We start from the raw sequence: 26,963 nt of genomic DNA, 5'->3' as shown, positions 1-26,963 counted from the left end.
TTCCTCAACAGTAATTCTCTACCAATAAAACAACCACTTGCAAAACAGCAAATGAAAGTGACTTTGTTTTACAAAAATAGAATTAGCCATATCCTCTACAAACTAGCTCTCCTGGTATTCAGTATGATTCTAGTTTTTATAAATTAAATTTCCATCCAGTTTTTCAGAACATTGATCTAATATAGAACAAAGTCAGCCTGATTCTATTTGTTAAGGAGAGATGACTTATCTTTCTTTTTTAAAGCCTTACCTTCCCCTTAGAATCAACACTGTGTATTGGCTCCAAGGCAGAAGAGTGGTAAGGGCTAGACAATGGAGGTCAAGTGACTTGCCCAGGGTCACACAGCTGGGAAGTGTCTGAGGCCAGATTTAAACCCAGAACCTCCCATCTCTGGGCCTGACTCTCCATCCACTGAGCCACCCAGCTGCCCCCCCCCCCTTTTTTTTTAAACTTATATCCATATTAGTTATTTGATATATTCTATCCCATCTTCACAAAACAATTAGGATCTTAAGATGGTAGAGTTAGAGCCAAAAGAGATTTTAGAGACTCTCAGTTCAACTCCCATTTTATAGATGAAGAAGCTGAGGCCTATGAAGGTGAGGTCACATACTTATGGTCACCTGGGAAATAAATAGAAGAGATGAAACCCGAATCTGGGATGCTGTCTGCAGTGTATAAGGCAGTTGCCATCTTAATGTCTCTCTTAGAAAGTTGCCTGGGTCACGTAGAGTTAAAATGATCTGCCCGTGGTCACCCAGTGACCAGTGACCGGTGAAGTGAAGACTGAACCTTGTCCTTAGCACTGCTTACTGAGGCCTTCAAGTTCCTCAATAAAATCATAAGTCTGGACCAAAAAATACTTTTTAATGTATAATGCATAGTACTTGGTACAGGTAGAGATATAAAGATAAACAGGACAGAGTTTTGTAGTAAGGGCAGCTTGGTGGCCCAGTGGATAAAATGGCGAGCCTGAAACCAGGAAGGACTCATCTTCCAGTGTTCAAATCCGGCCTCAGAGGCTTCCTAGCTGTGTGACCCTGGGCAAGTCCCTTTACCCTGTTTGCCTCAGTTTCCTCATCTGTAAAATGAGGTGGAGAAGGAAATGGCAAACTACTCCAGTGTGTTTGCCAAGAAAACCCCAAATGGGCTCCCAGAGAGTCAGACAGAACTGAAAAATGACTCAACAACTTGTAGTCCATAAATAGAAGGCATTTATATCAATAAGATAAAGAAGTCTAGCCCAGTGACTACATTGAAATAGGGGCCTCCAAGATAAGGAAACTCCCTCTATCCGTGCAGGTCTGCATGTTCTCTGCCATTTATTACCTCAAATTGTTGCCTGAGGCGCTGAGAAGTTAGCCCAGATCACCTGTGGGTTCCAGGTGAAGTTTGCCAGGTCTTCCTGCTCCAAGGCTGGTTTTCTATTCACTAAGTGATACTGCCACTCAAAGAGCATCATCTATTCCCATAGCTTGTGGGCAAATCTAATACAGAATATCAGAATATGTTCAGGACACACACGGAGTACAGAGTGCTTCGGCATCAAAGCAAGGCGGGATCTTTCCAGCAAAGGGAAGCGAGGAAGTCTTCATGGTGGAGGTGATATTTGAACAGACGTGATGGGATGGGCAGAGGATAGGACATTCCAGTTCCCAGTGAAGGCACCACCCTGGGGAAGCACAGAACGTGTCCCTGCCTCTAATTCTGAGAGAGACACGGTGCACGTAGAAGTGAGGGCAGGGCGATCTCAAAGCAAAGGATAGTAGGGGGCAGCTGGGTAGCTCAGTGGATGGAGAGCCAGGCCTAGAGATGGGAAGTCCTAGGTTCAAATCTGGCTTCAGACACTTCCCAGCTGTGTGACCCTGGGCAAGTCACTTGACCCCCATTGCCTACCTTTACCTCTCTTCTGCCTTGGAGCCAATACACAGTGTTGATTCCAAGACAGAAGGTAAGGGTTTAAAAAAAAAAAAAAAGCAAAGGATGGGGGAAACTTAAGTTCAGGCTAAAAAGTTTGCCGTTTATTCAGGAGGCCGTGAAGAGCTAGCAAAGGTTTTTAAGTAGTGAAATAACACAGGTCAGACCTGTGTGATGGGAAAATTAATCTAGAAGCAATATTTAAATGGATGAAGAGTATGGAGAGACTTGAGGTAGGAAGGAAGAGATTTCAAGCATGAGAAAATTTGGGAGGAGATGATGCAAGAGATCACAGAGAGGGGACCGCTAGGTGGCTCAGTGAATAGACATTGAGGCCTAGAGACAGGGTTCTAATGTGTCCTTAGAAATTCCTTAGCTGTGTGATCCTGGATAAGTCACTTAACCCCCTTTGCCTAGGCCTTCCCACTCTTCTTCCTTGCGACCAATACACAGTATTGACTCTAAGTCAGAAGATAAGAATTTTTAAAAAGAAAAAAAAAAAGAGAGATGACAGAGATCCAATTGAGGGGGGAGGCATTGCTTTGATATAATTACATACAGAAAAAAATAATTTTATATTAGAAATTATAGTTTTCTGTGTTTAGAACTTAATTATTCAGGGGTAGGTAAGTAGCACAGTAGATTAAAGCGCCAAGCCTGGAGTTGGAAGGACCTGGGTTCAAATCTGGTTTCTGACACTTCCTGTCTGTGTGATCCTGGGCAAAGCATTTAACCCCAATTCCCTAGCCCTTACCACTCTTCTGCCTTAATTGCAAGGCAGAAAATAAGGGCTAAAAAAAACCAAAACTGAATTATTTAACCTTTTTGCAAGGTGGAGAGTGGATCACATACTCTAGGACAGTGGTATCCAATTCATATAGGAAGGAAAGGATACCACTCAATCATGCATAAGACTTCTGTGAGCCGCATATTGACTTAGTCTTTACATATCATATTGTCTGTGTTTTATTGTATTTTTATTTATTTTGTTACCTATTTCCTAATTATTTCTTAATCTGGTTTTGGCCACGCTTGGGTGTGCCAAATAGCAGAGAAGTACGTTTGACACCTCTGCACTAGGGAATGTTTTTGCCACAAAGACAGGGTCAAAATGAGTAATACATTCATCTTCTAATAATTTGAGAGAACACAGAAGGAGCAAGTATAAACCTAATCTCAGAAAAGTCTTTTCTCCAGGCTGGCTTTTTCGAGATGCCATTTCTAGTCTAATACAAATACACACACACACACACACACACACACACACACACACACACACACACACACACAAATGAGTAAATCATCTGGAGTGCTGATTTTCTCCTCTCTCATCTCCTGGATTTATTTGGGAAATTCCTGGCAAAGAAAAAAGAACACAATGCATATGGAAAGAACTGGAAACATCCATCTTCTTACTGTCAAAACCATTTCTCCCCCATTCTGTCTTCAGGATTGCCAAAGGATATCAGACATCTCCTGATCTGAGGCTGACCTGGCTTCAGAACATGGCAGAAAAACACTCTAAGAAGAAATGCTACACGGAGGCAGCCATGTGCCTGGTCCACGCGGCGGCCCTGGTCGCCGAGTACCTGAGCATGCTGGAGGACCACTGCTACCTGCCGGTGGGGAGCGTGAGCTTCCAGGTAGGGATCCCATCTGCGTCTTGGGATGGCACCCTTTGGTTGCCTCTTTCACAACTTGACTTCCCAGTTACCCCTTGGGGGTTCCAAATCATTTACAAATAGAAAATGAAGCATGTGGCTTTCTTGAAGGAATTGATTTTCTTTTCTTTTCTACTTAGTTATAAAAATATCGTTGACTTCTTCACTGCTCAGATCGTAAAGATGTGTGATTTCCTAGGTGTTAGCATTTTCCATATGGGAAAACAGATTGTGCCCTTTTTTGTGCCTGAGTAGACAATTTTCAAAGGTTGCCATGACCGAAAAAGAATTCACTACCTAGTGGCCAGCCCTTTGGCCTCTCTAATTTGTTGTTCCGTGATTTTTTTCAATTATATCTCACTCTTCATGACCCCTTTTGGGGGATTTTCTTGGCAAAGATATTGGAATAGTTTGTCATTTCTTTCTTCAACTCATTTTGCAGATGAAGAAACTGAGATAAACAGGTTAAAGGACTTACCCAAGGTCACATAGTAAGTGTCTGAGGTTTGAACTCAGATCTTCCCTAAAAAACAAACATAGGACCTTGTCCTAGGACTGGCCCCAGGCCTTTAAAAACTTGGGAGGACCTTCAGCTTAATGCTTTTCTGAATTCCTCTCTGAGAGTCCAGGGTCTCCACTATTAGATGATGAAACTTCAGAGTAATAACTATTAATGATGGTATAATTAAGGAGATTTGATTTCAAATCTTGCCCAAGACACTAAATAGCTGTATAACTCACAAGTCACTTAAGCTCTCTGCCTCAGTTTCCTTATCTATAAAAATAGGGACAATTATAGTACCTACTTTATAGGATTATTAGGAGGATTGAATGAGATCCTTAATATATAAATATATATTAATATATTATCTATTATTTGTCTATAAATATATATCAATATATTATCTATTATTTACATAAATATATTTTTAAGTATATATAAATATATAAAGTGCTCTCCAAGTCTTAAAACAGCATATAAATGTTCATGTTTGTTATAGCATAGAATTTGTCATCCTTACAAAAGTACTTTCCAAACTTTAGGGAAATATTTTCCCATACACCCTTTCTTTTAGCTTCCCTTCCACCTTCCACCTGCCCTCAGATGCAGCTTAAGCCAAATTGGTCTAACAAGAAAAAACTGAAGGTAGAAGCCAATACTCTTTCTAGGTTGTTCTCATGATATATCTTTAGGGACCTGAAGAATGATTTCTACCTTCTATTTAGTGTAGCAGTTCCTGTCGGCTATACCTGTAAACTGGGTCAAGAACCTGCTTCGAGGTCAGGCATGCCCTATGATTTAGTATGATTAGGAAGAAACAAAACCTATTTTATATGCACTATTTCTCATGAGCATCTTTAGAGTGGAATCTCACTGAAGTCATGAAGGATCCGATGACAACAACTCCTTTGTATATAACATACCTCTCTTTAGCCAGTAGTCTCGGAATCATCTATTATCCTTATTTACACCAGCTCTGTTTTATCTGGGTTATAGACTTGGAAGACTAGGTTGTTCTCCACACGGGGCCATATCGTCTCCACTTTACTGTTAAAGAATCAGAAAGATCGGATTTGTCTAAGCTAACAGACTGTCCAACTTTCGGGATACTAACTGACCCAATGGTTTTAGAACTCAGCTACTAATTTCACTGTACTTTTTGGTAGCAAGTATATCCCCAATTATTCTTCCTTGGATTTTGCCTTCTATACCTGAAATTTCTCTGAAATATATTTTTAATACATGTATAACCCAATGGAATTGCTTGTCAGCTTCAAGAGGGGAGAAGAGAACATGAATCCTATAACCACGGAAAAAATATTCAAAAATAAAATTATATTTAAAAAGAAATGTATCTTAAAATTATAATATTTGTCTCCCCCCAAATTATTAAAAAGCATGAAATTTTCACATTAGTTTTTGAGTCAGATAAAATAAGTATGAAAATCACAAATTTGACTTAGATACAGCCTCTTCTCCTATCATTCTTTTTCCTCTTTCCAAGAAGGTAATCTGAGTGATGTAACCATGGAGGAGCATTTTAAATAAGATACTTTTGCAATTCCCTGATAGTCATCACTGAAATCCATTTTTATAACTAAATTATGTCTTCTTTGTATTAGATTTTAGTTGGCCGTGATGTTCCTTCCACTTCTTTGGTACCTTTTATCCATGGTCTTAGCATCCCACATAAATATTAATATCTTGTTTTGGGCCTATAAGTTGTATATTAATTTTTCCAGTTCACGGTTTGTTTACAAGACAAGAAGAGATAATAAAAATAGCTCTTTTTAGGCAATCCTTTAAGATTTACAAAGCATTTTCCTCCTAGCAACCCTGTAAAGCTGCAGAGTTCATGTTTTAATCATTTTCTTTTTCTAGATGAAGAAATTGGTTACTCTTCATACTTGGTGGGACCTCAACCCAAGTCTTCTAATTCCAAGTCCAGTCATCTTCTCATTCCACTAGCTCTACTCTCAGAGACAGATTCTTTACTTCCTAGCTACATCACTCTACTTCTTAGGGACACTTGGACCCTAGATCCAAGATCCCCATGTCCTAAGAAAGACAAAGAAATGCAGCTCTAGTTCATTGTACCCGCTTGTCTGTTTCTTAGCATGGGCTCCCCAAAAGTCCTTGAAATAAATTCAACTCAAATTGATGTTGGTGATCTCAATTCTTTTTTTTCTACTCAAGAAAATATAGTAGTGGTAACTTTCTTAGTCATTCTGTTTCAATCTTATTTTCTTCCAAAAAATATATTGTCAGCCAAGGAATATGAATTATAGTTAAATAAAATCTGTAGAGGAAAAAGGAGTTTAGGGCCATGAAATTCCACAAAGCTGAGCTCTCTGGAATTCTGGGCTTCAGGGTGCAATAACCCCTTCACAAATGTGGACCTGGAGATGTTTTTATATTCTATTTCTGCTCCTTCCTTCCAGGTTTCCAAGGCCATGAAAATGCTCCCAGAATGCCTTTCCTCTGGCTGTAGCACCAGGCTGTGTAGTTCTGTTTTCTCCTTACCAGCTGCTATGGCCAGGGAAGTGGAGTGCAAACACAGACTTCTCCTTTTGGGCCGCTAAATTCACTCTTTATGAAACTCAAGTATTCTGCTGCCTCTGATTCTGAGAAAAACTGTGCAAAACTTAGCACAAAGGAAGAAAAGGCATGGCTAGGTTAAAAACAGCTCTGAGAGTTTATAAGGAATCTCCAAGAGAAACCCTAAGCCACAGTGTGGTTTCAAAGATAAATGTGTAAAAATAAATAACCAATCAATAAACATTTGTTAAGTACCTCCTATGTGCCAGGCTTCTTACTAAGCCCTAGAGATATAAAAAGAGGCAAAAGACAGTCCCTGCCCTCAAGGAGCTAATAAGTAAACAGAATTTGCTAAAGGAAAATATATGTAATAAATAAGTAATTAATACCACAATGCTCTGTAAGGGTGGCATTCTTCATCAATCCTGTCAAGTAATATTGAAGCTATTCAACTAGAAGCCAGGGAAAAGGTGGCAATATTCAGGTGCCCCAAAAAAGTCTTAGTGCCAAATAATATTATAGCTGTTCAACTAGAAATCAAGAAAACATAGCAATGTATAGAATATCCCCAAAATCTTAGTTACAAAGAACATTACAACTACCCATACCAGATAAAAGATGTCCCAAAAGTCTTAGTACCAAATAATGTTACAACCATTCAACTGTAAACCAGGGAAAAGTTGGCAATATTCAGGTGCCCCAAAAAAGTCTTAGTGCCAAATAATATTTTTAAATTATAAACATATTTTGTTTTACCAATTACATATAATAACAAATTTCCACATAAGTTTTCCAAAGTTATATGATCTAAATTATTTCCCTCCTTCCCTTTTTTCCCCCTCCTGGAGCTGAGTGCCAAATAATATTATAGCTATCCAATTGGAAACCAGGAAGACATAGAAATTGAGAGAGAATCCTAAAAGTCTTAGTAACAAATAATAATATAGTTATCCAACTGGAAACCAGGAAAACATGGAAATATATAAAATGTCCCAAAAATCTTAGTAACAAACAAAATTATAATTATCCAACTGCCTTCCCTGGCTTTCTTCAAGTCTCAGCTAAAGTCTTACCTCCTACAAGAAATCTTTCTGATGCCTCCTTATGTGAGAGTCTCTTCTCTGTGATTATCTTCAACTTATCCTATTATTGTCTATTATATATATATATTGTATTATTATCTGTGATATTATCCCATCAGGCCCTAGTTGTTTACATGCTATCTCCCTCATTAGAGGATGAGCTCCCACAGGGCAGGGACTGCTTTTGGCATTGTGCTTAGCGCAGGGCCTGGCGCATAGTAGGCTCTTAGTAAATGCCTCTTGACTCCATTCAACTTGATTCATCTCAATTAGCCCCTCCAGCTTATGTCACGCTTTGTTTCAGAATATCTCTTCCAACGTCCTGGAGGAATCGGCAGTTTCTGACGACATCTTGTCCCCCGATGAGGATGGCGTGTGCTCTGGGAGATATTTCACAGAGAGTGGCCTCGTTGGGCTGTTGGAACAGGCTGCTGAACTTTTTAGCACGGTGAGCAGCACAAGAAAGGGGGCCCCCCCTCCCCAAGGGTGCCCTGATGTTGAGAATTTGAAGGCAGTGTCCATTATCAGTTGAGGGAATGTGGTTTCTTGGTACGGAGCTCAGAGCTGCCTCCTGGTTACCATATCCCAGAGGCTAAGGCGAGGGCTAACCTGGGACTGGGGACAGCATTGGCAAATTCCACTGAACCCCGGCTCCTTTCTGCAAGGGTTTAGAAAGTGTTTTGTTAAATCATTACATGATATTTGCCAAAGTCAAATGACTTGCCCCCGGGATTACCCAATGAATTAATACAACCATCCTGCTTTTCCTTCATTCCCAACCAAGCCCCCAGAATATTAGAGACTAATCATCAAGACATCTGAGAAGGAAAAGGGAGGTAGTACAATAGACTTCCTTGCTAACAAAGAGGTCCTCTCCAAACTCTATAGATATGTCTCAAAATCAGAACCTCCCAGCCCCCTAATTCAACCCTTACTAGGCCTTCAGCATAGGTGATAGGTGGGCAAGCCAATGAATCATTTAAATTCAAAACAAGACAAAAATATCTAAACATTATAATTTATTGCTCTGTTCTTTAACGTCCGTTCCAAAATAGCTCCCTCAAATGACTGACCCATCCATTTCTTACAGCTTTACTAAATTTAGCAGATCCTATTTATATCCCTTAATTTCTCCTTTTTTTTTTACCCAATTCACATATCTATTTTCTCTCCAAAAAAAAGAGTATTTTTTCCTTTTTAACATTAAAAAAAAAAAAACCCTTACCTTCTGTCTTAGAATCCATACTGTGTATTGGTTTCAAGGCAGAAGAGTGGTAAGAGTTAAGCAATGGGGGTTAAGTGACTTGCCCAAGGTCATCCACATAGGAAGTGTCTGAGGTCAGATTTGGTCTGACCTAGAGGTGTCCCATCTTTTGGACATAGAGGTCCCATCTCTAGACCTCACTCTCAATCCGCTCCTTTTACTCATGAAGAATGGGGGCCATTAGAGATAAAGGGTCTTGGCCAGTCATACCACAGAATATATGGTAGAGGCAAAATTCTAACTCAAGGTCTCCAACTCCAAATCCAAAATGCTTTTCACTATAGCAGACTCTCTCCACATATTTAGGTCACTCTAATTCTTAGAAGAGGCAAAGGGAGTGATCTACTGGAGGTAAATAGATAGCCTCAGAGGCAGAAAGGCCATTTCTCATGCATCCTGGCTGCCCAATTCTGGACACTTTCATTTCACTTTTCAGAACCTTGGGAAATTCTCCAAGACTAAGCTACACAACAGTAACTTCTCTATTCTGGTAGTTTCTTCTCAAAGAGTTCCCCCATACCAGTGAAATCACAGGTCTGGGCAAAAAAAGAATCCTTAAGAATACATAATAGGATGTTCTAAAATATTTTTAGCAATTCTCTTTGCTGGTGGCAAAGAACTAGAACTCGAGGGGATGCCCATCAATTAGAGAATGGCTGAATAAGGTATGGTATGTCATTGTGATGGATTACTACTATTGTAAGAAATGATGGGCAAGTTGATTTTAGAAAAATATGGGAAGATTTGCATGAAAATAATGAAGAGTGTAACAATCAGAAACGAGAATATCGTGTATAGTAACATCTATATTTTTCAAAAAAAAATGTAAATGACTGAGCTGTTCTGAGTTATATGAACATTCAGATTAATGACAAAGGACCTATGAAGGAAGATGCTATCTACCTCCTGAGAAAGAACTGATATGTGGGACTATGTATTGTATAGTTTCAATGAGTGTCGAATGTTGTCCTTCTCTAGTATGGGATTGGGAGGGAAAAAGGGAGGAAGAGAAACAGCTTGGAATATTTATTAGAAAATATATTTTTTTAAATAATCTGTAATGGTGCCTAGGGAGAAAATAGATTTAAACATCATTCTCAATATTGTAATGCATTGAGGATTCCAATAGCAAACCAACATGTTTTAAATCTACTGTTTGATGATGATCCTCTAAAGGATCATATTTAATGTTTTTGTTTTGTTTATGTTTTATTTTAATAAGGGAGGGTTGTATGAAACTGTCAATGAAGTCTACAAGTTGGTCATCCCCATATTGGAAGCTCACCGAGACTTTAGGAAGCTGACTTCAACTCATGATAAACTGCAGAAGGCTTTTGATAACATCATAAGCAAGGTACCTGGGACAGATCTGTTGTCAACCTCTCCTTTGACCTGGTCACAGTATTTTGTCACCAACACTAAAGGGAAGGTCATTCCTGTCTCATCCCCTAGATTAGGGGTCGGCAACGTATGGCTCTCGAGCCATAGCTGGCTCTTTTGAGGGCCAGATATGACTCTTTCTGCAGGAGCCATAAAGTCAATTTTTTTTTTCAGGCGCTGTTACAGGAGCGCACCGTGAGCACTGTACGGCTCTCACGAAATTACATTTTAAAAAATGTGGCATTTATGGCTCTCATGGCCAAAAAGGTTGCCGACCCCTGCCCTAGATCATTAATTCTCTTCTTTTTCCAGAGAGTTTTCCTTCACATAATACCAGAGATTGTGAAAGGAGGGAGGTGGGCTAATTAGAGCCCAATGTGACATATAATTCATTTTGTAAGTTGTTCAAAGAAAACTTGAAAATTGCTCATGTGATTTGAATATTAACACTTTCCAAGAGACCTTAAAGATCAAAAAGAAAGTGACTTTGCCCAATGACACTAGAACTGGAACTATAATAAAGAACAAGAGATGTAACTAGTCTGGGACAATCAGTTCTTTGCCCCAGAGTACCATTTTGAGGAGAGAAAAGGAAGTACACCCACTCCCTGAGGTACACCTGCACTTCCTCTCTGGAAATGGAATGCTTTCTCCCTTCAGCTGGAGCAACCACTGTCCCTTCTCCCTACCTCCTAGTCCTCTGTTCCACCTATATTAACTTCATTTTGAAACTGCCTCAGAACAAACATGCTCAGGGTCCAGACTCCATGGCTACCTTCTTCCACCTCAGACAGCAAGAGCTATGGTCCACAATGCTCAGTCCCAGAGCAATGACATCCTCAATTAAACCATCCTCTCTACTGGCTACTGCCACCTCCCCATCCCTGCCCCTGCTAAAATGAATTTATCTTAGGCTCAAGAATTCCTGGTTACACTTCTAACCAAGATTTGCCATTTCTTTTGTATGATTTCCAAAGATCCTTTTTTGTTATCATTTTTTAGTATCTGACTCTTTCTGACCTCATTTGGAATTTTCTTGGCAAATATACTGAAGTGGTTTGCCATTTCTTTATCCAGCTCATTTGACAGATGAGGAAACTGAGGCAAACAGGATTAAGGAACTTGCCCAAGAAAACTAGATCTGCACTTAGGAAGATGAATCTTCCTGATTTCAGGTCTGGCACCCTAACCACTGTGCCATGGAGCTACCCCAAAAATCATGGTAGTAGCAACTTAAAGAACACTACTCCTTTTTGTACCAGAGAAGAGCCAGAGTACAAGTATGGAGTCTTGTCTTTTGTTTACCAGGGTCACAAGCGCATGTTTGGAACCTATTTCCGAGTTGGTTTCTATGGCTCCAAATTTGGAGATCTGGATGAAATGGAATTTGTTTACAAAGAGCCTGCGATTACCAAGCTTCCAGAAATTTCACACAGACTAGAGGTAAGAAGACTGACTTTCTGTGCTTGGCATCTAAAACTTTCCTACTTGAGGGAGGGAGAGGGGAAATAGTTTAAAAAGCATCCTTCTAGATAGCTTTAAAAAAAAAAATCACCAGTGGCCATAGACTTGGCTTCACTGATTTTTTTATATAAACCTTCCCATACTGACCTTTGGCAATAACACTGGCAGTTGGTGGTGAAACAAGATTTGGAATGACCCCTTTCTCTAGTTCTTTCCATGAGGCAAGTGTCTGGTTGTCAAAATGTGTGCAGCAGAAAGTGTATATCACTTGTTTAGGTTCTTTTCCTAGATATTTATGATTTGCAGGGATTTTTTTTTAACCACCCTTTCCCAAATTCAGTGAGAGAGTCCTCAGTTTCAAAGTGATTATCTTACCAAAGCTAAATCAATGATTTGCCTGGGTAAATAGTTTTGTCTTAAGAGGGATTCTGATCTCTGCTTTGTGTCTCTAGTTCTGATATAGAGACTCCAGAGTTGTCCTCAAATAATGAGAACATAATCCATCATCAGGATTTTACTTGAAGCCTTTCCAGCTTGATGGGACCTGCCAGAGTTAGCACCCTCCTGGCATATCCTTGGCGAACTTGGAATCGCCTCTGCATCATGATGAGGCATTAAAGAAAGACTGTAGTGAAGAAAGCCTTAGAGAAATCATTTTTTTTCTTTTGATTTGGACTGTTATTTTATTGAAGTAGGAACTTCCCAGTGTGGAAACTCTCTTTATTAAAGCAGATCAGCAACTGTTCTGCAACTTGTAGATAGTTTTGAAACTTAAATATTGAATTTATTGTATGCTTAAAAAGAAAAATAAGATGTACACAATAGCATTTTGTAGGTTCAAAGGAGAATCCTATCTTTCTATTCTATTTTCTACTCTACAATATGGAAATGCCCATTTTAGTTGATGTTTATCAAGCACAGGAAAAATTGACATTTAAAAAGCCCAAAATGCTAAAAAAAATTATATTGTTCTAGAGAGTTACCTGGGGAACTGAGAAGTGGCTTGAGCAGAGTCACACAGCCAGACTGTGTCAAAGGACCACTTTCTATAGGAACTCGCTCCCAACCTCTCTTAATTCTAAAACTTTCCCTCTATTGATTTTCTCCTCTTTTCTCTCTTTTATACAAAATTATTTCAGTGTTATCTCCTTCTCCCCGCTTTAGATTGTCAGTTTCTCAAAGGCAGGGACTGTTTTTTTTTTGTATTTCTTTGTATCCTAATGCTTAGCACAGTGCCTGGCACATAGTAGGCATTTAATAGATGTTTGCTGACTTACTTGAACCTCTTCTAGGTTTTCTTGACTCTAAGGCTAGCTGAATAATGATGACGATGGTGATGATGATAAACTTCCCATTTTGTTGCACTTAAAGATTCATAAAATGCTTGTATTTTTATTTATATGTATTATACTCATTTTATGGATGAGGAAACAATCTCAAAGAAGCAAATTAATGTGCCAGGATCACACAACTGGGCTCAAATCCCTCCTCTGACACTTGAAAGTTGCACTAAAAAGAATGAGCATAGAACAAAATTCAAAGAAAACTTAATGCAGAGGATATATAAAAAATAATAATCCTGAGAATAAAAAAGCAAAAGCAGAGCACAGCATGGTAAAAGCCCAAACACCCTCAGATTGCTCTCACTTACAGGCTCCTGAACACTCTCTGATTATTAACCTAAGCACTGCACACATAGTATATGTGCTGCCATATAAGAATACATTGAATTTATATTATATAGCACTTGTCTTTCAGAATTCCAAGGTTGAGTCATTGATCTTTATATTATCCCTTTCAGGGAAATTGGGCAAGGGGTTTATTGTACTTGCTTATCCATAAGTAAATTGTGTCTTAAATTAAATGATTTGTTTAAAGTCAAACAGTTAATCAATGAAAGTGCTGGAATGGGGGGGGCAACTATGTGGAGAGAGTGCTAGGTCTGGAATCAGGGGGATCTGGGTTCAAATATGGCCTTAGATACTTCCTAGCTGTGTGATCCTGCACAAGTCACTTAAACCTGTCAGATAAGTAAGAAAAAAGAAAGGGAGAGAGGAAGGAAAGAAAGAAGGAAGGAAGTTAAAATTTAGAACTCTTTACTTCCAACTTTGTAGTGTTTCTACTATTGACACTCAGAGATTTTTGATTAAATTCCTTCCCATTTTCTGAAGCTGAATTCAAGTGCTTTCTCTCTAAAAATTCTCCCTAATCTCTACCATTAAAGTCTTTCCTCCTTAGATCTCACATAGAACTTTGTTTTGAAATTTGCTGATGCATTTACCATACATCATTAAGTATTATATCTGTGTCCTATAATGCCTGTTATGGCTGTGAATAAGAATGTGTCTTAACCCTTCCTAGATTGTAACACTTCATGAAGCCAGCCACTATGTCTTATCTAAATATCATAGCTTCCTCAAAGTTTTAGCTAGCATAGAGCAAGCATTTAATAAGTGTTTGCCATGTCATGATGCATTGAATGGAACTGACTTCTGATTATATCTTGGGCTACAGTTTGCCACATTTGCCAGGATCACAAGGCTGTGTTCAAATCCCACCTCTGACACTTCACAGCTGCACTAAAAAGATTAAGCATAGAGCACAATTCAAAGAAAATATAATCCTGGGAACATGTAAAAAGAATAACAATCCTGAGAATTAAAAAGTGGCAGCAGAGCAACACCACCATAAAAACCCAAGAAAAGACTGGTGGTCTCTGAGTTTATATAGTGTGGATCAGTGAAGCTGAGTTCAGTGGCAACACACCCTGTGAATATTATTAATTAAATCAATTTAGAGACCACAGTATCCCTATAATAGAAATGAGTTTCTCAGTTGACAGGAAAAGACTTCTCTTTGTTTTAGCCTGATGCAAGCCCTGAACCTGAATCTTGCTCATTAGTTCCAGTGTGATCTCACTATCACATGTTCAAGTGTTCACCATGTAAACCCTATCCTTTTTTTTTTTTAAACTCTTACCTTCTGTCTTAGAATCCAATATTGAATATTGATTCCAAGGCAGAAAAGCAGTAAGGACTAGGCAATGAGGGGTGGGGGGAGGCGGTTAAGTAACTTGCCCAGAGTCACACAGCTAAAAAGTGTCTGAGATCAAATTTAAACTCAGGATCTTTTGTCTCCAGGCCTAGCACCCTAACCACTATACTACCAAGCTGCCCAACCCTATACCTCCTTGCCCTACATTTCCAAAAGAGAAAAAAAAGATTTTGTCAAAACAGCATTTTAAAAATTTTTTCTTTTTTCCCCCAGGGATTTTATGGCCAATGCTTTGGTGCAAATTTTGTGGAAGTAATTAAAGATTCTACTCCAGTGGACAAAACCAAGTTGGACCCTCAAAAGGTATGGAATGGCGGTGCACAACAGCATCATCCTTGAGACCCTTCCATTCTGACAGCTAGCATGTGACTCTGAAACTTTTAAATGTATCCTATATTCCTTAGTTGTTACCTGGGACCCAGAAAAAAATCAGTTTAAGCCTTAAAATTCATACTCCAGGAAAATTCCAATTTGATACAAATGTGGAATTCTGATGGACTACTCTTCAGGCAGCTTTAATTCACTGTTAGTATGTGCAGGGTCACTATAGTACTGGTCAAGGAGGTAAGGATTGGAAAAGGCTGTTAATCTGGTAAAATATGCAGCCTAAAAAAAAAAAAAATATGCAGCCTAGAGTGATGGGTCTTTTGAAATCTCTTGTTTTGTTTTTTAACTCTTACCATCTCTCTTTAATCAATAATAAGAATCAATTACAAGGCAGAAAAGCTATAAGGGCTAAGCAAGTGATATATTCCCCAAGCCTCAGTTTCCTTATCTATAAAACTAGGAGATTGTGCTCAATGACTTGTTAGGTATCTTCCAGCTCAAAATCTATGATCCTATGCTATGAAATTTAGAAATGTACATAATATAAAACCAAAGAAATGCATACGGTGAGATAAAGAAAAGATTTTTTTTTTAAAATTTTGCCTAGGTTTCCTAGTACTTGAATAATTCTTCACAATTGCCTGAAATATACCTTTAAAAAAACAAGACAATGACTTACCAGTTTGCCTGCCTGTCTGATTTTTCCAGGCCTTGACTAACAGCATACTGACCCTGTTTCTGGAAACAGTGAACCCAAGTTTCCTGAAAAGTTGTCCTGCTAATGCTGTCAGTCAGAATTTAAGAATGAAAGCATTAGTAGAATATTTCATTGGAACTTTTAAATTTAAAATGTATTCCTTTCACTCTGCATCAATTCCTGGAGGTCTAGTGCAGAGTGAAAGGAGCAAAACCAGGAGAACCGTATACACAGAGACTGATGCACTGTGGCACAATTGAATGTAATGGACTTCTGTACTAGCAGCAATGCAATGACCCAGGACAATTCTGAGGGATTTCTGAGAAAGAACGTTATCCACATTCAGAGGAAGAACTGTGGGAGTAGAAACACAAAAGAAAAACATATGATTGATCACATGGGTCGATGGGGTTATTGATTGGGGATGTTGACACTAAACAATCGCTCTATTGCAAATATTAATAATATGGAAATAGGTTTTGAACAGTGATACACATAAAACCTAGTGGAATTTTTTGTTGGCTCTGGGAGGGGGAAGGGAGGAAGGGAGGGAAAGTATGAATCCTGTAACCATTGAGAAATATTTTAAATTAATTAAATAAATTTTTAAAAATAAAATTTATTATTTTTTTTGATAAATGTTAGCAAGGATGTGGCAAAATTGGGACACTAATACATTGCTGGTAGAGTTATGACTAATCTATTATTCTTGAGGGTGATTTGGAACTTTGCTCAAAGGACTATAAAAGAATGCATGCCTTTTGATCCAGCAATATCACTACTAAGACTATCTCAAAGAGATAAAAAGAAATGAGAAAGGTTGTACAAAAATATTTACAGCTGCTCTTTTTGTGCTGGCAAAGAATTAGAAACTAAAGGGATGTCCCTCAGTTGGGAATGGTTGAACAGATTGTGGTATATGATGGTGATGGAATACTATTGTGCTATGAGGAATAATAGATGCTTTCAGAAAGAGCTGGAAAACTGATGCAGAGTGAAATAAGCAGAACCAGGAAAAAATTGTACACAGTAACAGCAATATTGGGAAACAATCAAATGTGATAGACTTTGCTACTAATGGCAATGCAATGATCCAGAGCAATTCTGAGGGACTTATAAAAAAAAAAACTATCCACCAAAGAGCTGTTAGAATAAGATTGCAGATGAAAACATATAATTTATCACTTGTTTATTTGGATACGTGTTTTGGGGGTTTGGTTTTGTGAGATTATTGACTTAAAATGAATAATATGGAAATATGTTTTGTGTGATAATATGTGTATGACCCATGTTGAATTGCTTGCCAGCTCCAGGAGTGGGGAAGGAGAGAGGTAGACAATTTGGATCATATAACTACAGAAAACTTATATAGAAATTTGTTATTAAAATAAAATAACAAAAAATTTTACTATATTGAATATTTAGTTTTCCTAGGGAATAATTTTAAAGCCAAACTTTTAATTAAAATTTCTTTGGTGAAAGTTTTTAAAAGAAAGAAAAGTAGTTCTGAATAAGAAAGCTTTGACTTTTGTGTGGAGAGGAGGTCCTGGAGAGGGGTTGAATTCCCACTTGATGCCATCAGTGCTGCTGTAGCCTTAGTGAAGTCAAAGAGATCCTGTTGAGTGATGTGTCCCAGCATGTCTGTTCCCTTCCTTCGTCATGATTTGTTTCTGTGGTTGGAAAATGAGACTCATCTCCCTCCCCTTTCCTCCCTTCCCTTAGGCCTACATACAAATCACTTTTGTGGAGCCCTATTTTGATGAGTATGAGATGAAAGACAGGGTAACCTACTTTGAAAAGAATTTCAACCTTCGAAGATTCATGTATACAACCCCCTTCACCCTGGAAGGACGGCCCCGGGGGGAGCTGAATGAGCAATACAGGAGAAACACCATCCTGACTACCATGCATGCCTTCCCTTACATCAAGACCAGAATCAAGGTCATCCAAAAGGAAGAGGTAATGTCGCCCTCAATGAACTGCAATTTTGGGAAATGTAGCTATCGAAAAATTAGAAAGGAACTGCTTAAAGGAGGGATTCCAGAAGAGAATTCCAGATTGAAATCTGGTCTTTGGTTTCTCTGGGCCATTTGTCAATTAAAAAAAAAAAGAAAGAAAGAGAAGAAAGTAAAGAGGGAGTCTTTGCAAATTCCTATATAAAAATATTTTTACTTCCAAAGTGGAGCAAATCTCCAGATTCACTCAAAATATGTGCTTCCTGCTCCTTATGTTACATAAATTCCTGTAGGTGATTTTGGAATTAGAATTGTTATTTGTTAACAATAGCAAACTTACATTGAACAGCTGCCATATGTTCCTTATTGAATTTTTTTAAATTGCTGTGTAACATTTAATAGAGGGAGTTCCCTAAACCAGGAATTCTATACCAGTGAAATAACAGGTCCAGTCCTGATCTTGGTGTAACAAGTACTGAACAGTAGGACCATTGTAGGCCAGGACAAACGAAGAAGATTTGTTTGATTCTGGATCAGGCTTTCTTGACACTCTGAGCTTCCCCTCTACCACTGAAGTTATAACTCTTCAGAGAGGAAGATTATACTAGCCCATGACAGGTGAACCACTAAGACCCTATTGACCAGAAATTTACCTTCAAGTTGGATTGGAAGAATCATTCTCTACAATCTTGAAAAGGGAAATGAAATGTCAGAGGCCCAAGCGTAATAACTAGAGCTGACTCTGCTTATTTATAGAGAACTTGTACATTTTCCAAAGCACTTATTACATTGCATTGTTATATGGCATTATATTTCCTCTTATGATCTTCACAACAGTCCTATCACTCTCCCAGTTGCAAATGGAATGACATGCTGCCATAATAGAAATAAGATTCACCCAAAATAATCTTTCCTCATTCAGAATATTTTGAAATTCTTCCAACTATCTCTTCTTTGCCCTGTCTCCAGGAATTGAACCACCCTCTTTGTCTTCCATTTCCAGTTCTGCCCAATATTTTTGTTACTAAGAGTCCAGTGGGGCAGCTAGATGGCAGAGTGGATAGACAGACCAGTAGGCCTGGAGTTAGGAAGACCTAAGTTCAAATCTGGCTTCAGACACTTACTTCCTAGCCATATAACCCTAGACAAATCACTTAATCCTATTTGCCTCAGTGTCCTTCTCTGTAAAATGAACTGGAGAAGGAAATAGCAAAATAGTCCAGCATTTTTGCCAAAAAAATCCCAAATAGGGTCACAAAAAGTCAAACATCACTGAAAAATGTCTGAACAACACCAAAAAGACTGTATGGTATGATAGAGGACCAAGAAGCCCTGGGTTCGGGTCACACCTCTAACATATCTTGGCTGTGTAAACCTGGGAAAGTTATTTAATTTTTCAGTGCTCTAACCTAGTAGACAAGCTACAAGTTATCTGCATTTGTAAAAAGGTGTTTCCTCATTTGGCGAGTCCATATATCAATGCAATAAGACATCCAGTCCCTATTCCTAGAATATATGCTGTGTTAGCATGGCAGAGTGGCCTTTGGAGCCAAGAAGACTCAAGCTCTTCAAAACTTCAAGCTCTGTCTTTGATGGCCCCTCCAAATTGGATTAGATTAAATGAATCCTCTAAGGTTTTAAGATGCAGAGGAGATGATGACCTTCCTTAGCAGAGGGAATTTCCTCATCTAAGAGTTTCCTCTACCAGTGAAATCACAAGTCTCATCCTTATCCCTATTCCTATCTCTATTTGTTAGAACAAGACAATGACTTACTCCCATTTTTTTTTCCAGTTTGTATTGACTCCCATTGAGGTTGCCATTGAAGATATGAAGAAGAAGACCCTAGAGTTGGCGGTGGCCGTCAACCAGGAGCCACCGGACGCCAAAATGCTTCAGATGGTGTTACAAGGCTCTGTGGGAGCCACTGTGAATCAGGTAAAAGAGCCACCAGGATGAAAGAAAGTACAACCTCACCTCCCCACCTTAAATGACAGCCCTATCCACTTTACTATGTCTTATCTAGGTAGCCTGAACCACACAGAAAACCATTTAACTTAGGTCAAACACTTGCAGAGTTTAGATGAGCCCAAGAGAGTTTCTCCTATTCCCTTTGCCCCTGCTTTCATATGACCATGCAACATGGAATAAAAAATCCAAAAGATGAAGAGGCTGGTAAAGCAGAAAACTGCTTCCACATCCCTTTTTTTTTTAAACCCATCCCTTTTGTCTTCCTGTGAATTCTAAGACAGAAGAGTAGCAAAGACTAGGCAATCAATGTTAAATGACTTACCCAGAGTCACCCAACTAGGAAGTATCCAAGGCCAGATTTGAACCTAGGTCCTCCCAACTCCAGACCTGGGGCCGTGTCCACTATGCCATCAACTGCCCCATTCCACAGTTCTTAACTATATCAATTTAGAGGTGGCATGGACCTTCGAGGTCACTTGCTCCAACCCTTTCTTTAACATGTAAGGTTTGTGAGAGTAAGGCACTTGCCCAGGGGTCACGCGATAAATAAGTATCTGAGGCAAGATTTGGATCAGGGTCTTCTTATCTCCAAAAAAGCAATCTTATCCATTATTCTATATTACCTGAGAGGTTTATGTCGCTTGGGACCAACGTGGGGATTTGGGGTCCAAACTAGACCTGATTTGGGAAGCTTCTCTGATCCAGACCATGCCTGGTGGGGAAGATTCCTTAGAAAAGAGGAGTCTGTTTGTTGTTGTTTCAAAGAATTGCTCTCATCTATAGAGAGATGGAGGCTAAAGGCCTCGTTTAGCTGAAGTTCCAGGGTTCATTTTACCCTCCCAACAAAACTCAAGATGGAACCATAACTAGGAATTCTTTTTAGCTTTTAAACTATAGGTACAGGGGGCAGCTGGGTGGCTCAATGTATTGGGAGCCAGGCCTAGAGATGGGAGCTCCTGGGTTCAAAACTGGCCTCAGACACTTCCCAGCTGTGTGACCCTGAGCAAATCACTTAACCCCCATTGCCTTGCCCTTACCCCTCTTCTGCCTTGGAACCAATATACAGTGTTGATTCTAAGGTAGAAGGTAAGGTTTTAAAAAATAAAAATAATAAATAAGTAAACCACAGGTACAATCTAGCTGGGAGTAGGAGTGGGCCCTAGGAGAAGGACAACATGGCTCTGAAACCCTGCAGGTCATAGAATCGTAGTTCTAGAGCTTATAGGAACCTCTAGTCTACCTTCCTTATTTTACAGATGAGAAAACTGAAACTGAGGAAATTAAGTGATTTGTTCCAAGTCACTTTAGTAATTGTCAGAGACGAGATTTGAACCCAGGGCTTCTGATTTTGGCATTCTAAATCACATTTTTAGCCTTTACCTTCCTCAGGTTGGCTCCTGAGGCAAGAGAATGCCCAGTAGTTGAATTTGTACTAGAGGTCTGTAATTTCAATACCACTGAAATCACAGGTCTGGATAAAAAATGAATCACTCTGTGAACCAAAATGCTGAAACAAATAAATTGATTTTATTATTTTTTTTAATGTTGATGAAATTTGTTTTCTTTTAACTGAAACATTAATGTATTTTGTTGTTTCCATTAGGGACCACTAGAGGTAGCCCAAGTGTTCTTGGCCGAGATTCCAGCTGACCCCAAACTTTACCGGCATCACAACAAGCTTCGATTGTGTTTTAAGGAATTCATAATGAGGTGAGTAAGAGAGGAAGTGGCCCCGGATTCAGTGGCTCGAAACTATTGAAAGCCATGGCAGGACTGCTAGAATTCCAGAATGCATTAGCATTAAAGCTACCATAGCAGCTTTGCCGCCCTGGACAGGTCACTTGCCTTCCCTGGTCCTCACTTTCCTCCCTGCCTTTAGTCTTTTCTCCACTCCAATCCATCCACCACTCAATTGTCAACTTAATCTTCCTAAAGCACAGATTTAACCATATCATCCCCATTGGTTCATTATCACCTCCAAGATCATCTATAAAATTTTCTACATGGCCTTTCATAACCTGACCTCCTTCTCTCTTTCTAGTCTTCTTATATATTACTCACCCCCATATACTTTTTGTTAAACGCTTACTTTCCATCTTAGAATCTATACTACATATTGGTTCTAGGGCAGAAGTGGAAAGGGCTGGACAATGGAGTTAAGTGACTTGCACAGCTGGAAAGTGTGTGAGATCATATTTGAACCCAGGATCTCCTGTCTCTGGGTCTGGTTCTCACTCCACTGAGCCATCTAGCTGCCTCCCCACCCACCACCACCACCTCATATAATCTTCAGTCCTTTGACACTAGCTTTCTTGCTGTACCTACAAGACTCTCCATCTCCTGGGCTGGATGTTTTCACAGGCTGTCTTCCATGATACCTAGAATGCTCTCCATTCTCATCTCTACTTTCTGACTTCCCTGGATTCCTTCAAGTCCTGACTAAAATCTCTTCTACAAGAAGCCTTTCTCAGTCCCCTTAAATCCAATGCTTTCCTTGTGTTGTTTTTTTCCAATTTATCCTGCATTGGCCTGTTTGTAAATAATTGTTTGCATATCGTTTCTCCATTAGACTTTGAGTTTCTTGAGAACAAGAACTCTTCCTTGTTTTTCTTTGTACATACAGCTCTTGGGGATAGTGCCTGACACATAATAGGCACTTGATAGTAGGCATTTAATTATTGTTGTTGATTATGAAATTATTTATAAAATGAGGGGATTGAACTCTGAGGGCCTTTCTAAAATCTATGATTTTGTGACTAATAAATCTCAAATTTCTGCCTTTGGACCTTTTCTCTGTCTACACTCTTTCCCTTGGCACTCTTATCAGTTGACTTTAGACATCTCATTTATATGGACATTTATCTTCAGGACTAGTCTTTCCTCTGAATTCCAGACTTCCATTTTCATCTGCCTTCTGCCAATTTCCACTGGAATGTCCCACCAGTACCTCAAATCCAACGCGTCTGCAGTTGGAACCATTATTTACCCCACCAAGATATATCCCTCCTCATCATTTCCCTACTTCTTTTCATGGTCCCACCATCTTCAGAGTCATCTCTGACTCTTCCCTGTTGTCAAACCTATCAATCCTATCCCATAATATCAATTATTATTGTTGTTATTACCTCTCCCATCTCTTCCTTTTTCCCCACTCACTGTCCCCTATATCACACTTTCTAGAATCTTTCAGGAAACTGTTACATTGTCCTCCTAATCAGAATTTTCTCCCTGTGGTTCCTTCTCCAAACTGTCCTTTCCACCTCTGCTAAAATCATTTCCTAATGCACAGCCCTAATCATGCTCAAAAGCTTTCCATGGCTCCTCATTGCCTAGAGAATAAGAGGCTCCTTAGGTCAGTTTTCAAGGCTCCTCACAATCTCATTCTAATCTACCTTTCCAGAATCATTTCACATTCTTCTTCATGCACTAGAGCCCTCCTTGAATGTTTCCTGGGCCCTAGTCCTTTTCTGTATTCTCACATTGGCATATATGGTTCCATACTTCTAGAAAGACTTCCCCCACATCTTTGCCTACTGAAATCCTTTTCCTCCCACAAGGCTCTATTCAAGTACAACATGAAACCTTCCTTCCCATTAATCCTCATCCCTCACTAAAAGTAATCCTTCCCTCCCGGAATCTCTCAAACCACTCTGTTTGACCTTGTCTTTTCATGGTCTTCATTATCTTATGCTTATTTGTGTCCATGGAAACTAAATTTCTCCTGTTAGACTACAGAAGGAAGTGATTATGTTGACCTTCCTTTTCAGAACCTTGATGTGTAGGACAGAATCTTAAATTTAGGGGGCATTTAATAAATGTTAATTGAACTGAATTGAATTAGTACTCCCAGAGGGGGGACCCAATGAGGAAAAGTTGTAAAAAGGTTCAAAAATGGAAAGTAATTAAATAATGTTCAATTTTTTCTCATTCATAAAGTAAAACTTTATTAGAAATTTCTCCTAAAGAAACACAATTGCAAGGCTGTCATGTTGTTACCAACAAACACTTTTTTTTTTTAAGCCTTTACCTTCTTTCTTAGACTCAATACTAGGTATTGGTTCCAAGACAGAAGAGTGGTCAGGGCTAGGCAATGGGGGTGAAGTGACTTGCCCCACAACAAACATTTTTTAAATGATTGCCCTGTTCCAATAAACCATTGAGAAAAGCTTTAAAGATCAGAAGACTTGTAGTCCAGCTGAAGAGGTAGCCAATATATGTCAAAGGTTAAATAATTGTGTGAAGGTATATGATCTATGCTAAATGATAACTGCAGACAGTAATGACCCGAGGAGTTCAGAGAAAGGGAAGATCAGTTGGGAATGGGGGCAGTGAGAAGGAGGAGATGGCATTTGAGTGGCACTAAGAGGTCTAGGGTGACTTATCTAGGCAGGGTCCAGATCAGTTGGAAGGAAAGAGCCGTGAAGAGCAAAAGTGAGAGACAAATTTGGAGAGGAAGCAATGTGTTAAATAGATGTGGATCTGCTATTTAAAATGACAGTTTTCAGCCTCTAGTGTTTACTTTGCTTAGAGTTCAACTTGATTCTCTCTACCAGTTGCAAAATCTGAAAAATCCCAAGGCAATGGGATCATAGCAAGGCCTCTGCCTATCACAATAATAGCTGACATGGACATGACACTCCACGGTTATTCCCCTTTGATCTCATAACTTTCTAAGAAAGGCAGAGGGATGATTATTCCCAATTTATATAGGAAGAATCCAAATAAGAACAATTACAGGACTTGTCCTGGTATAGGAGGAGGAAACAAACCCAAGTCTTCTGACTCCTAGTTCTACAGCACAGCTGTTCCTATTGAATTCATGGTTGGGGGCCAAAAGAAAAGTAACTTTCCCCAGGCTTCTGAAGGCATTTTCTTCATCAAAAATGTCAACATCAGGCTTGTAATGACAACATTACCTCTCTGCACATAGAAGCTCAAAAACTTGTTTCCTCAAAATCAAGCTTACCATTAGAAAGGGTACATTTTATATACTGCTGTCATACCTGCCTTCCAGTCATAATGACAGAAATTCACATGGAAAAATGGGCCAGAGGGCAGCTAGGTGGCTCAGTGGATTAAGAGCCAGGCCTGAGTCAGGAGGTCTTAGGTTCACTGGCCTCAGATATTTCCTAGCTGTTTGACCTTGGGCAAGTCACTTAACCTCCACTGCCTTGCCCTCACCACTCTTATGTCTTAGAAGTAATATTTAATATTGATTCCAAAACAGGAAGGAAGGAAGGAAGGAAGGAAGGAAGGAAGGAAGGAAGGAATGGATGAAAGGAGATAGGAAAGGAAAGGAAAGGAAAGGAAAGGAAAGGAAAGGAAAGGAAAGGAAAGGAAAGGAAAGGAAAGGAAAGGAAAGGAAGAAAAATAGGCTATGTTCCTCTATCTGCTGCTAACTGGGCTATTCTGCTGTACACAGTTGATTTTTGCCACTGGGGTATATTATGCTACCATAATGCAAGGATTTCCTAGTAACCTGCCCTTCATATTTTCTTTCCCCAAAGGATGGTTCTTTCTCTTCCGCTGCCTATTGTTTCTTTTTCCTCTTACTATCTCTCCCACTAGAAAGAAAATTTAAATTGAACATACCCACTGGATAATCCACAGAACTAATTTCTTAGATTCTAGGAAAAGAAATCTTATTACATATTCTTTTATTGCCAATATATTTCCTCTGGATCTGGTAATAGACCATTTGTCCTCCTCTAGGCTGCTTTGGAGAAGCTTGTCACTAAAAAGCTGACTACCAGGTGGTCAGTATTTTTGGCCACAGCAATTCTTAGAGACAGAGTTCGCTAAGTCCCAGAGAAGTTGTTGGTGACCCATGTTGGTGGAGGAAACTGTCAGTCTAACATTTTAAGTATATGATGAGTGACTTTCTATCTAAATATATTCATAAAGCTCAACGACAGTTCTAAGTAAAGAAGGAGTTAGATCTGGTCAATCTTGCACAAGTTAGTAGCTTTTAATGAAGTCAAAGTTAAAAAATTTGCAAATATATATCTCCCCCTTCTTGCTATGTGGTTGTACAGAGAGGGCTAGAGCAATGGAGTCAGTAAGAACTAGGTTCAATTCTCATGACTCTGGGTGAGAAAGTTAACTTTTTACTGCCCCAGTCAACTCACTGACCTGAGGAGTTAAAAGATGAGAAGCAAATCTGCCATAAGTGGTGGGAGTGTCCATGCCAAGAGTTCTTTATACTGCTGATATCACACATAGGCCTAGATTTTTTTTAAAAGGAAGGGGGGATTTCTTTTATTTTACTTTCTTTTTAGAATATTTTATATTATGAACTTACCATTCATCAACAAATAGTAAGGTTGGTCATTATTCACTTTCCACAGTTTATGGTGGTGGTTCTTTCCATTGTCATTGTTTAGTCAGTATTTTGTTCTCCTGACTTCACTTCTCTTTTTATTAGTTCTTATGAGTTTCCCCATGCTTCCCTGTATTCATCATGTTCTTCTTTTCCTATAGGACAGTAATATTCCATTAATTCACATACCACAGTCCTTTACTGATTTGGGGAAATGCCTCAGTAGGGCATTTACTTGGATCCCAATTCTTCGCCACCACAAAAAATGTTGCTATAAACATTAAATGGATATGAGATCTTTCTTTTTGTTAGTGCCCTCTTCAATATGGCTAGAAGTGGCCTCTGGGTCAAAAGATATTCAGGGTTACTTTAAGTACTTTATTTGCATGATTCCAAATTGATTTCCAAAATGGTTATATCAGTTCACAGGTCCACCAACCATGCATGTGTGCCTTTCTTTACATGACTTCTCTAACATTGACTATTCTCATCTTTTAACACCTCCAAACCCTTCATTTTATAAGATGAGGAGAAATTAAATGATTTGCCCAACATTATAGAGCTAGGAAGTATCTTAAGTCTTATTTGAACCCAGGCCTTCCCGACTCCCAAGTCCAGAGCCCTGTTCATTAGGACATGCTGCAATTAAGGGCTTATGGTCACACAAGCATTAAGTGTCAGAGCTGGGATTTGAACATGGGTCTTTGGAATTCAAATCCAGTGCTTTTCCCACTATGCTAGGTGGTTTTCTATGGGATTTTGAAGTTCAAATGTGAGTGCTGGCTTTCAGTGATGAAAGTGAGCCAAAGAAATATGAGCAGAGACACCCAGC

At 39.1% G+C, this 26,963-nt stretch overlaps 1 protein-coding gene across 2 annotated transcripts in view; it reads left to right on the top strand.

The window, feature by feature from the left end:
• The window catches only part of DOCK8 (dedicator of cytokinesis 8), a 225,805-nt gene that overhangs the window by 185,356 nt on the left and 13,486 nt on the right, over positions 1-26,963 (top strand). For both annotated transcript variants that reach the window (XM_044659337.1, XM_044659328.1), the window contains 8 exons: positions 3,369-3,561; positions 8,006-8,149; positions 10,188-10,319; positions 11,654-11,788; positions 15,077-15,166; positions 17,610-17,846; positions 19,636-19,779; positions 21,416-21,522. In XM_044659337.1, the coding sequence (XP_044515272.1) occupies positions 3,369-3,561; positions 8,006-8,149; positions 10,188-10,319; positions 11,654-11,788; positions 15,077-15,166; positions 17,610-17,846; positions 19,636-19,779; positions 21,416-21,522 (1,182 nt within the window). The remainder of the gene's footprint in view (positions 1-3,368; positions 3,562-8,005; positions 8,150-10,187; positions 10,320-11,653; positions 11,789-15,076; positions 15,167-17,609; positions 17,847-19,635; positions 19,780-21,415; positions 21,523-26,963) is intronic.

This window comes from Gracilinanus agilis, chromosome 1 (assembly GCF_016433145.1).
Source record: "Gracilinanus agilis isolate LMUSP501 chromosome 1, AgileGrace, whole genome shotgun sequence".
Lineage (NCBI taxonomy): Eukaryota > Metazoa > Chordata > Mammalia > Didelphimorphia > Didelphidae > Gracilinanus > Gracilinanus agilis.
This window is presented reverse-complemented; position numbering and strand designations above follow the sequence as displayed.